This window comes from Protomyctophum parallelum (genome assembly GCF_964188405.1).
Source record: "Protomyctophum parallelum genome assembly, chromosome: 21".
NCBI classification, from domain to species: Eukaryota; Metazoa; Chordata; class Actinopteri; order Myctophiformes; family Myctophidae; genus Protomyctophum; species Protomyctophum parallelum.
The window spans coordinates 23,294,184-23,306,585 of record NC_139713.1 but is presented as its reverse complement, the minus strand read 5'-3'; the positions used below and the strand labels follow the sequence as shown (position 1 = coordinate 23,306,585).

General features: G+C 42.2%; 1 protein-coding gene across 1 annotated transcript in view; it reads left to right on the top strand.

The window, feature by feature from the left end:
• agxt2 (alanine--glyoxylate aminotransferase 2) overlaps window positions 1–12,152 on the top strand; it is a gene marked incomplete at its 5' end in the record, with an annotated part of 14,152 nt that extends 2,000 nt beyond the window's left edge. The window contains 12 exons of the mRNA XM_083793301.1: window positions 1,020–1,210; window positions 2,262–2,385; window positions 2,786–2,880; window positions 4,126–4,219; window positions 4,403–4,496; window positions 5,167–5,267; window positions 5,718–5,810; window positions 7,913–8,045; window positions 8,824–8,912; window positions 10,441–10,590; window positions 11,269–11,367; window positions 12,017–12,152. Of these exons, the coding sequence (XP_083649427.1) occupies window positions 1,020–1,210; window positions 2,262–2,385; window positions 2,786–2,880; window positions 4,126–4,219; window positions 4,403–4,496; window positions 5,167–5,267; window positions 5,718–5,810; window positions 7,913–8,045; window positions 8,824–8,912; window positions 10,441–10,590; window positions 11,269–11,367; window positions 12,017–12,118 (1,365 nt within the window). The 3' untranslated portion in view covers window positions 12,119–12,152. The remainder of the gene's footprint in view (window positions 1–1,019; window positions 1,211–2,261; window positions 2,386–2,785; window positions 2,881–4,125; window positions 4,220–4,402; window positions 4,497–5,166; window positions 5,268–5,717; window positions 5,811–7,912; window positions 8,046–8,823; window positions 8,913–10,440; window positions 10,591–11,268; window positions 11,368–12,016) is intronic.
• Window positions 12,153–12,402: the final 250 nt, after the last annotated feature.

Sequence of the window (12,402 nt, the reverse complement as noted above, 5' to 3'; positions counted from 1 at the left end):
TACGTCCTGGGACAGGACGTGACAACGAGTGATTTCACCCCTGGTTGGACTCTCTTGGTATTTGTTGTGTGTATGATAATATTTACCAGCTCAGTGGCCTTGTGGTTAGTGTGTCCGCCTTGAGACTGGGAGGTCGGTGTTCGATCCCCCGCCGGGTCATAACAAAGACTAAGATGGGACCCAGTGCCTCCCTGCTTGGTACTCAGCATCAAGGGTTGGCTTGGGGTAAGTCCCCCCTGCGACATACTAGCGTCATGTCCAGGCCAGGTACATCAAGCTGCCTCACGCTACAGAAACAGGAGATGGGCTCCGAGTCCTAAATGGGCCTCATGGCTTGGTAAGGCTTACTTATGATAACATTAAACTTCTGCGTGACAGCATGTCCACTGGTTCTCAGCGTGGGGTCTGAGTTCCCCCAGGGGTCCTGTAGTGTAGGGGTACATCATAAGTAAGCCTTACCAAGCCATGAGGCCCATTTAGGACTCGGAGCCCATCTCCTGTTAAATCACCACCCCTACACTTCCAACGTGTTGTAAGCTTATAAATAACCTATTGTCGGTTCATCGTTATAGTTTGGTATGGATGATCAATCAGCAATTTCTTCAACTGGTTGGATGGCTACAAAAACATAGTTCTACATATTAATTGTTTATGAATCACAGTGCTATTGTGTGGTGGCTACTTTCTCACTGTCAAAAAAAATCAGTCGTGAGATTTTATTTTGCTTTAATCCATGAGATTGGGTTCCTATGCACAGATAAAAAATACTATCAAATGGGTGTCCGCGTGGGCTTCATGCATATCAAACTGCGGGTCCTTGAGATTTTATTTTGCTTTAATCCATGAGATTGGGTTCCTATGCACAGATAAAAAATACTATCAAATGGGTGTCCGCGTGGGCTTCATGCATATCAAACTGCGGGTTCTTGAAATGAAATATGTTGACGTTGTGCATCTAAAAGTGCTTTAAATTCAACTAGTAATAATAATACTAATTATCATCACCTGTCTTATTACAGGACATGTCAAAAGAGCAGATGTTGGAGATCCGCAGGCAGTACTGTAACCCCATGACCATGAAGGTCACCATGTACAAAAAGCCAGTGTTCATCCACCAGGGTCACATGCAGTGGCTGTGGGACGTGGACGGAAGGAGATACCTGGACCTGTTCGCTGGCGTGGCCACTGTCAGCGTAGGACACTGCCACCCGTAAGTTCAACTCAGTCAGTGTAGGACACTGCCACCCGTAAGTTCAACTCAGTCAGTGTAGGAGACTGCCATCCGTAAGTTCAACTGTCAGTGTAGGACCCGTAAGCATGGGCGGAGCTTGAGGGGGTTCAGGGGGTGCACTGCACCCCCTGCCAAAATATATATATATATCTTTTTTTATTTTTATTTTTTTTTACTTAACTTCTGGCTTCTGACTGTAGTTTGTAATCATCTCTCTTATCATGATATGATGACTCGCTGTATGGCTGTAGTGCATGTGTGTATGTGTGTGAGCTGCTGTACTACCTAAATAACTCATTTTAGGGGTTAGGGCATTGTAAAAACGCTAAAATAATAACATTGCGCGCCCAGGCATCAAGTTCAAGCTCCGCCTATGCCCGTAAGTTCAACTGTCAGTGTAGGACCCGTAAGTTCAACTGTCAGTGTAGGACACTGCCACCCGTAAGTTCAACTCAGTCAGTGTAGGAGACTGCCACCTGTAAGTTCGTAAGCTCGTCTTTTCAATTCAATCCATGGGAGCTTTATTGGCATGAGGTTTACATTGCCAAAGCAAGTGCCGCTGGGAAAGAGGGAGCATATCGGGAGCAATTAGGGGTTCAGAGTCTTGCTCAAGGACACTTCCACACTAACTTTGGGGGAGCCTGGTAAGCCTGGTAACCTCACGGTTCCCATCCAGCTGCTCTACAGTCACTCTACCCGACTATCCCTGAGCTATTGCCGCCCCAGTGTCTATGTAATCCTGAGCGCTACCAACCTGGGGAGAGCAGCGGACTAACCTCATGCTTCCTTCAATGCATGAGGAGTTCAAGCCGCTGAAAGGGTTTACGGTTGGACGTAGCGCGTGGAAGGAATGCGTTATTCCAACCAGTTCCTTTCCCCTCCATCAGGTGCCCCGGCTGGCCAGGGGGACGCAGTATATAGAGACTAGGATTACTGGTTGTTGTTTGTGAGGGTACCTACTATTTCCTGCGTAAACTTGTGGATGCTGGGGTTTAACTAAGTGGTTAATTGTGGCTATCCCTGGATACAGAAAGGTGACAGCGGCTGCAGAGAAACAGCTGAGGAAACTGTGGCACACGACGAACATCTACGTCTACCCTACTCTCCATGAGTACTGTGAGAAACTGGCATCCCACCTCCCTGATCCTCTCAAGGTGCTGCATATGCTCACTTTACCTTTAGAGACCACATATTTAACCATATAGCACTAGGATTACATTCAGGGGTGAAATGTCTAATGGAATAATTGATTAATCCATCACCATAAAATGAATCAAACTCTCTCTCTCTCTTTCTCTCTCTCTCATGTTACTTTTCCAATAAGAATTGTCTTTAGTGATTGTTTTAGTATCATGCAAAAATAATATTTGTTATTCATAACTTCAAATTATGAATACTTGTCCTTTTTCTTTATTATACAATCACTGCTGTAAACATATTGTACCGTGGCGTGTGAGGCAAGCAACTTGATTAATCAATGCATTATGAAAATGATGGTTTATATCTGTTGTTCATAATCTCTTTCATTCTCATTAATGTGTATTGTATGTCCAGGTGGTGTACCTGACCAACAGTGGCTCAGAGGCGAATGACCTGGCCATGTTGATGGCCAGGCTTTACACAGGGAACTTTGATATCATCACTTTAAGGTAAGATGCCTTTGTTATTGACGTAGATTTAAAAGAGAAAGGATGGTTATGACCATCATTATGCCAACACTATAATAATATGTGTCTTATGAACAGCCTGCACACCACTAATCTAACTAAACAGAAGTCAACATTTTCCTATCAATTGTTTTTCCCCCAGCCATCATACTGCAGTTTGTCCTAACTTTTAGTGATTCCTTTGAGCATAATATTAAAGCTACAATCCTGAAGTTGTATGACCTTTCCCAATGTGATGTACAAATTGCATATGTATTGTATATGTATCACTTAGTTGGAATACCATCCCAAGTCCCAAGGTGGGAATACAATCCCAAGTAGATGTTGAAACCAAACATCTACCGCTCACCAAAGAGGGAATCCCTGCATGGCCAGGGGGCATATTGGCCTTATGAGTTTCAGGCAGTACTACTTGTCAATTAGTAGGTGTTTTAACCGGCAGTATGTCTCAGTAGAAGATTAGGTCTTTATTATTATCAGGATTTATTCCATTGAGAAATGACGTCGGAAATGCTTAGATAGTTTCAACATTTTTCTGAAATTTAAGCAGCGATACAACATTTTTATTTTTATTTTTATTCAAGCGTGTTGGTTTCCACATTCCATCATCACGGCATCAGTGGCTGCAGCCCCATCTTGCTTTGTTTCCTCTCTAAGAAACCAGGTTCACAATGCCATACTCCAGTATGCACAACAAGCAAGGTCACCCCACTATCTTCTGCTGTCACATACCAGGAGGCCAGAGATCGGTGGTTCCCAAACGTTTTAGCTCAAGAAATTAGATGTTTGCCGGCAACCCAAACTATTGAAAATAGCAGATCTACAAGCTCACAACGCATCGCAGTTTTTAAGTAAGAATTGAGGAAGATCATTGGAGATGGACAGGGACGTTAAAAGGATAATTCACCACCAAAATGACTTATTTTCTATCGATTACACACCACACGAAGCGGTCATCAAAGTATTGGCTTAGGAATGCGACAAAAACAAAAAAATGCACATGAATTCATGGCTTCGCGGGATGTGTCATTGATAGAAACCAAGGCATTTTGTTATCTATCCCATTAAGGTTGACAAGAGGTCACCATGGTGCTTGTTGCCATTATTGTGTTTGGGAGCATTTCTTACATCTGTGCACAATACATGATAGAATCATTTCCCCATATCTGGATGTCCCAAGAGAGGACGTTTCTTTAATTGACCCAGACCTGTTTGTTCTTCTCCCAGAGGATCGTACCACGGTGGCAGTCCACAGACTATGGCTCTGACCTCCAACTCTGCATATAAATACACCGTTCCCAGCGGCTTAGGCTGCACCAACGTACGTACAGTAATGCAGACACATAGCTAACTAAGGCAATAGATAATACAACATGAAAATAAGTAATGTGCAGTGCACACGCACGCATGCACACAGCTTAGAAATCTTACATTATGTCATGCATTTCATGGAGGCAAATACATTATCACGTTGTTCTAAGAGACTTGGCTTATGTCCCCGCAGACCATGTGTCCTGATGTGTTCAGAGGTCCCTGGGGAGGGACCCACTGCAGGGACTCTCCAATACAGACCATCAGAGACTGTGGCTGTGCCCAAGGTACTTGTTTCAGCAGGCAGGCAGACGCACGCACGCACGCACGCACGCACGCACGCACGCGCACCCAGTCTTATAATTTAATCTTTAGGGAATCAATATGTGCAGAGTTGTTTTAATTCAATCCATTCCTTTTCCAGTTGAACTGGCTCTGTTTAGGAAAAGGTCAGTTCAGTTTAACCCTAACCCCTACAACACTAATCACAGCAAACATTGCATTCGAGTACAGTAGGCATATGAACAGTGAACAAGAGAGTTTCAGTTACCAAACCACAAGAAAACATGAAGGAATCTCCTCTAGTAGCAATAAAAAGTTAAAACCAAGCATTTGCCTTTGTCAGTGTTGCCCTGACGATGGCCAGTGTCGGCCAAAACATGTTGCTTTATTGTTACATTAACGCTGCTTATAGGGTTTCTCTATTGGTTTGTTACCAACGATGGCGTTTAGATGCAAACCTAGAGTTCAAAGTCCTTTACTGGTAATCAAACATTTACCATTTCCAGCAGAAATATTACACCTATAAGCACTTTATCTCTGCTAGTAGTTTACCTGGAAGTGGTCAATATTTTAACTCATACACGTGAGACTGTGCTTCTAGTGTTTTGAAGGTGAAAATGTATGGAACACAACCACAGTCAACATGGCTCATGACATGTACATTTAAATCCATAGGTGATTGTATGGCTCATGACATGTACATTGGGCAGCTCAAAGAGACATTTGCTACAAGTGTTCCTAGTCGAATTGCTGCATTCTTTGGAGAACCTATTCAGGTAAAATCCTCAGTATTAATCCAACTCTGAGAGAGTACAAAATACAAATGGATAAATTACCATTTATTTATGCTTTACATTCCTCCTGTTGAATATGTTGTTTGCAATAATAATCAATCATAATAACTATGATTTGTATTTTATATTTATTTATAACCAATGAATGCTATTATTGTGTGACTGTAACGGTTCACCTTACTGGATTCATTTTTACCCAGATGTTATGTACAATCTTGCTATTATTTGAGAGGCTTGCAGTTTTTCCTAGTCTCTTGAGACAGACTGTTGAGTCTTGACTTTTTTTATTTTATTTTTGTAGATTGACTCACCACCTGGACTATATTTTTAACCCATATATAGCTTTTTCTATTGTATATAATAAATACTCTTACAACTTGATTACCATGACAAATTGCATCACTTATGACAAATATTTATGCCCCTATACAGGGAGTGGGAGGAGCTGTCCAATACCCAAAAAATTACCTAAAGGAGGCATACGAACTTGTGAGAGAGCGAGGTGGAGTCTGTATAGCTGATGAGGTAACATACATAGTAACTATTAACTACTTCCAACCTAATTTTAATTATGGGTATATAAGGGACACAGGCAGATGGGTGGAACGGGTACAACAGGTATTGCATAGCCAGGTGTGGCATGGATCTCCAACTTCCATCGTTACCGTCTCAGTGCTCTACAGCCGGGCACCGGTCTAGTATTATCTATAAATGTACCTTACAATTTACAATTTACAATTTAGGCATTTAGCAGACGCTCTTAATCCAGAGCGACTTACATTTAAGCAAGAACAAAAGCATGGGAATACATCACATAAAAGTATTTATCATGAAACATGCGTAAGCTAAGAAAGTAACAGTGGAATATCTATATAATTTAACTATACATACACTATACATATAAACTATACATATTTACTACTATGCTATGCATATGTACTATGGCGTGCTATGACTATATACAATACAATTATAGTGCTGTCTACATAACATGCTATAAGTCTGTATCAAATGCTATCTAAGCCAACATAAATGCTATCTAAGGGGTTAGGGTAAGTGCTATGGGCCATGATGGAGTCTGAAAAGGTGGGTTTTCAGGCTACGGCGGAAGATTGGGAGTGATGCTGCAGTTCTGACTGCAATGGGAAGTGCATTCCACAGTTTTGGAGCCAGAAGGGAGAAGAGTTTGGGACGTGTGGAGTGTTGTCCCGGCGTTTTTAGTGAGGGTACTTCCAGCTTCCCTGCGTTGGCTGATCTGAGTGCGCGGGAGGGATTGTAGTGTTCAATCATACTTGTAAGATATGGGGGAGCCATACCTTTGGTTGCTTTGAATGCCAGCATCAGAGTTTTGTATTCTGTGCGGGCAGCGACCGGGAGCCAGTGGAGGGAGCGGAGCAGGGGGGAGATGTGAGAATTTTGGCTGGTTGAAGACCAAGCGAGCAGCTGCATTTTGGATCAGCTGGAGAGGCTTAAGTGCACATGCTGGTAGGCCAGTAAGGAGGGAGTTACAATAGTCGAGTTTTGACAAGACTGTTGTCTGGATTAGGAGCTGGGCTGATTCCTGGGTGAGGAACGGTCTAATTCGTCGTATGTTATAGAGTGTGAACCTACAGGATCGAGTGACAGCTGTGATGTGAGCTTTGAACGAGAGCTGACTGTCCAGGACAACACCAAGATTCCTGGCTGTTGGGACAGACGTTACCAGGGCGTTGTCTACGGAAATAGTTAGCTCCCGCATAGGGCAGGACTTAGCTGGGAAGAAGAGAAGCTCAGTCTTGTCTGGGTTCAGCTTGAGATGGTTGGAGGACATCCACTGTGAGATGTCAGAGTGGTAGAGGGGGGGAAGGATAGGAACAGTTGTGTGTCATCGGCGTAGCAGTGATAGGATATATTGTGAGCAGAGATGATAGTGCCAAGGGATTTAGTGTACAGTGAGAAAAGGAGGGGACCAAGTACAGATCCCTGTGGGACCCCAGTTTGGAGGGTTCGGGGGGATGATAACAGACCTTTCCAGGAAACCTGGTAGGTCCAGTCGGTGAGGTAGGAGGAGAACCACTTTAGTGCCGTTCCACCGATGCCTAGCTCCGCTAGGGTGTCTAGGAGCAGCTGGTGGTTCACTGTGTCAAATGCTGCTGATAGGTCTACGTATGTCTGTAATCCACGTAACTCGAGAACCGTTCGCCCCACCGACTTCAAATTCGACAAACACGTTCCACACCCCCACAGGGGGTTCAGTGCCTGGTGTCGAGTCGGTCAAAGAGACACAGAGAGACAGATACAGAAATCTCGATATATGGGCATAAAAGACAGACGGGCATGCATTTCCAACTTGCATTGTTCCAAGTGGGCCAGTGCCCAATGTGTACCGCTCTAGTATGGCTTAAGTGGTTAAAGGTATGACTGATGCACATAGACATTAGACAACTGTGTTCTGTGCAATTTGAAAAAGACATATTTACAGTTTATGCACAATATTTCAAAGGAATTTCATACTTTCATTGAGTAAGCAAGCAATATATTCTCTACGGATGTTCTATTCAGCTCTTGTAGCTGCCACTTAAAATGTCATGAAATATTAAGAACAAAGTGGACCATTTCCTGAAAACCTTGTGGTTTGTGTCCGACAGGTTCAAACAGGCTTTGGAAGAACAGGAAGCCACTACTGGGGTTTCCAAGGTCATGATGTCATTCCTGACATGGTTACCATGGCGAAGGGTATTGGCAATGGATTCCCCATGGGAGCGGTCGTTACTACGCCAGGTGAGATCATAATGGTAATCAACCGTGTTGCTCCACAATTTAGTAGTTATACCAATGTATTCCTCCCTGGTCCTCCTACACGCAGCGCTTAAGTGTGTTGCCACTGCTGTTCTGGCTAAACCTGCCAGTGAGGAGCCCCCACCGGGAGGACATGCATAGCGCGTCCTCCGTCACACTATTCCCTCCCAACATTCCCTGCTGACAGGTGCCACCCCAGTCCATAGGAGTACGTGCAGTGACAAACAAAACCCTATCACCTATCCCACCGCTGAACACGGGCCAATTGAGTCTTGATGCCTTCTAATTCATAACAGATTTTTTAAGTTGATTAAACATGACTGGACTATCTGATGTGATTTGGTGTTTAATAACTAATTCCTAGGTTTTAGAGTAGGGTTATAGAGTTGACTTTATCTCCTGAGTCATTGCTGCCCCCTAGTGATAGTGAAGGTGTACCGAGTTAAAGAGAGGAGGATTCAGTTTATATACCGTATCAAGCAAGTCAATTTGTCAGGAAGTCATGTAGTTATGTATTGTAGTCTTGCTTGAAAATCAATTAGCAAACCATAGATCTTTAGAGACTGTTATTCCTTACAATTCTTAATTCATACACTATCGTACAATGAAGTATACATCAGGCTTCATATGTGGTCAAAGGTTATGTAAACAAATACGTCATGAAAAGTTACAATTCCATATGCTGGATAATTGTTTTGAGTGGATTTTTCTGAGGTGTAACTTGAGTTTGTGTAAACATGCCTTTTCGTGTGTGTTCCAGAAATTGCTGCAGCGTTTGGAAAAGGAGTTCATTTCAACACTTTCGGAGGCAACCCTGTGGCGTGTGCCATCGGCTCGTCCATTTTGGATGTAAGAGTTCATTAAAAACAGATGTTCACTTGCACACAATCCATAGTTCTTATCATGTTTAATAGAGGGTATGCACATGACATCATCATACCTGGATGTTATGCAGGAACGTGGCAAAAAACGAATTTCTGGCCTTCACAGCCCATACATCCAAACATTAAAGTCCTATCGAGTTACATTAAACAATGTTAAACAACGTTAAACTCACTTTGCCACTCGATTCGCTATTCACTTTATGCAAGTGCATATAGTTAGTTAGTTAGTTGCTGCGAGAGTGAGGTCTAGCCAACACCAACTCACCAACATCAGGTTCTTGAGCTCTGCAGTGTTGTCAGCCAAGCTGTCGCACGTCTACATAGGTGGTACGCTTCTTTCCCCTCCTGGCTTTGCCCTGGGTTGGCTCCCATAGGGTCAATGTACTTTGTGGTAGGTCCTCATAGAGGTCCACATTTCTGATGCGTCCATGTGACACCTACGGTAGTGCCATTTGTAGCATTCTTGTGTAGACTCCGTCCAGGGCTATTTCCTGTTGTATTGTAAGGGTCTATGTCTCTGCCCCATACAGTAGCTTACTCCACAGTAGCTATCTTAAGGTCTTCTCCCATATCTGATTTCCACACTCTCCTCATCCCGTGCCAGGCTTTCCAGGCAAGGGCTCTCCGAACCTTCGGAGAGCACTTGCCTGGAAAGTGCATATACCTCTATATGATACAGTATAATTAAACATTATAGCAGACTTAGGGGTGTGAGAGTGGTTGGACCTATAGTATTCATTCACTCAGAACCTTATATGAATAGAGGGCATATCCTTTTCATGTGAATTTAAATTGAATTGAACAGATCCTTATAAAAACCTGGAACTATATAGAAATCAGTTGTACATTATTTAATAGCATTCAGTTAGAATTCTCTAGCTCAGGGGTTCCCAAACTTCTCAGCTCGAGACTAAAAAGATACATTTCATGTCTCCCACAAATCAAAAAATACATCATACATTTCCATTTAGCTACTGGCAGTGGTGGTTAATACATTCTACCTGTTAATACATAGTGTAGATTAGAACACTGTTTTTATTGTGTTGATTTTATGGAAAATGTTTTTGTTTCCAGCCCATTGATTCTCAATAGCTACTGTACTTTAGCAGTGGAGTAACTAAGTACATTTACGTACTGTATTTGAGTGGAGTATTTCCAATTTTCAGTACTTTTACTACATCTCAGAGATAAATATTGTACTTTTACTCCACTAATGATTTGAAAACTTTAGTTACTAGTTACTTTGTACATTTTGATTATTATTATAAAACCAATTCAGCCCTATACACTTCGGCCGCTTGAACGTAGCCGATCCACAAGCTTGTAGATCGGATATTTTCAGAATGTTTAATTACATTTTGATCCTACTTTTACTTATGTATATTTTGAATTCCGAACTTTTACTTTTACTTACTTTTTCGAACAAACTTATGCAAACAACTTTTTGCGTAAGTAAAAATTTTGAGTGTTTCTCTCTCTCTCTCTCCCACCAGGTCATCAAAGAGGACAGAACCCAGCAGATCAGTCATGATGTGGGGACCTATCTTCTGACAGAACTGGCCAAGTTCAGAGACAAATACGAGATCATCGGTGATGTCCGTGGCAAAGGCTTGATGATTGGTGTGGAGATGGTCAAAGACAAGGTAGGGGAGTTTTACTTCTCTCTCTCTCTCCAAGTTGTGTTATGTGTACAGTAGGTCTCTCTCCTCACATGTTGGTATTGTGTGTGTCATTGGAGGACATAGTTCAGGATAGTTTAACCATTAGCCATGAGTTACTGTTCATCTGTGACTACAGACCGGACGCAGCAATAGTGGAATGTTTTTTTTTTTCTTTTTTTTTTAAAGATATTTTTTTTGCGGCTTACGCCTTTTATTGATTTTTTAAGGGACAGACAGTAGGCTGACAGGAAACGGGAGAGAGATGGGGGGATGACATGCAGTAAAGGCCGTGTCGGGTTCGGGAGTCGAACCCGCGGCACTGCGACTGGATTACCAGTCCGGTGCCCAGACCGTTACGCCACGGCCTGGGCCGCAATAGTGGAATGTTGGGCAGTGACATGCATGTCACCGTTCACAGCAGGGTTAATTTTAAACATAATACTGTTGAATGATACTGTATCATAATTTAGTCTCTGCACGCCATTTATTCCCAGCACGTAAGCCCTCACCTGTATATTTGGGTTTCATGACGAATAGCTAAAATATCAGATCTACATCTCACAATGTATTGCGATGCGACACATTGTGAGGTTGTAGATTTGCTATTTTTGAAAATGTTTGTAATGATTATGCCCACACACAATTTCTCTCAATCTATAGGCTAGTCGAGATCCCTTGCCTCCTGGGGACATGGCAGAGATCCTGGAGGACACCAAAGACATGGGGGTTCTCATAGGGAAAGGAGGGTTGTATGGACAGGTAAGTTAGCTGAAAGGAGGGGTGTATGAACAGGCAAATTAGCTGTCATTGCTGAGAAATAAATTTCAATCATTAAATTCATTAATACAAAATAAATAAATCTGTAATTGAAAAATGGAAACCCTTTGGGCATTAAACCGGCCTCAGATTTTGATGTATTGACTTTATTTATTTAGTATGAAATCATCTGTAATCTCATACTAAACTACTATTTGACTACTTCATCATCAATTTTAAAATTAATGTCACCATAATTTACAGAAATGCAAAAAGTAGTGACTGAAAGCAAAACCTATTCATGACAATGTTTACTATTGGTATAATACAATCAAGTGTAAAGTCTGGTCAAATACCTGTTGAGTTTAATGGCATGAAATGTCTTCTGCAACCAGCAGTCGGGGAAATAGCCATTAATGAGAACTGTTCGCATTAGCTTCATATATCCTTATCCAGCGATGGAAAGTTGCCACCTGGATGCCACCTCTAACCATTTCATTGTATTAACATACTCTACCATACAGACTACTAGTTGACATTTTGACTTTGACTTTATTTACAAAAACATATGTATTGATGATCTCAATTACCCCCTTTAACACAGGGTTGCTTATTTAATGTAATGTTTTGTCAATGCCTCCTGCTGTTTCAGACATTCCGTGTCAAGCCGCCCATGTGCATCACCATGGATGATGCAGAGTTCTTCTTAGCAGTTTTTGACAAGTCTATTCAGAACTACATGGACAGAAGATAAAAGCATCGTCTTGGGCGACCTCTGCCAAATGGACATGGACAAGGATATGGGACTAATTCTGCAATGATGACTCTAGTCTAGTCTATTCTCTGAAAAGCAGAGAGAAATAGGGGGTAGCAAAATGTTACCACATTTCTAAATCGACGCATTGAGAGCTTGTAGATAGATCAGCTATTTTCACTATTTGTTTTGGGGCGAACAGAGAAAACGTTTGAAAATATTTGCCTAAAATGACATTCCCAAAAATACGGTTCCTACGGTGAAAGTACTGAGTGAATGAATTA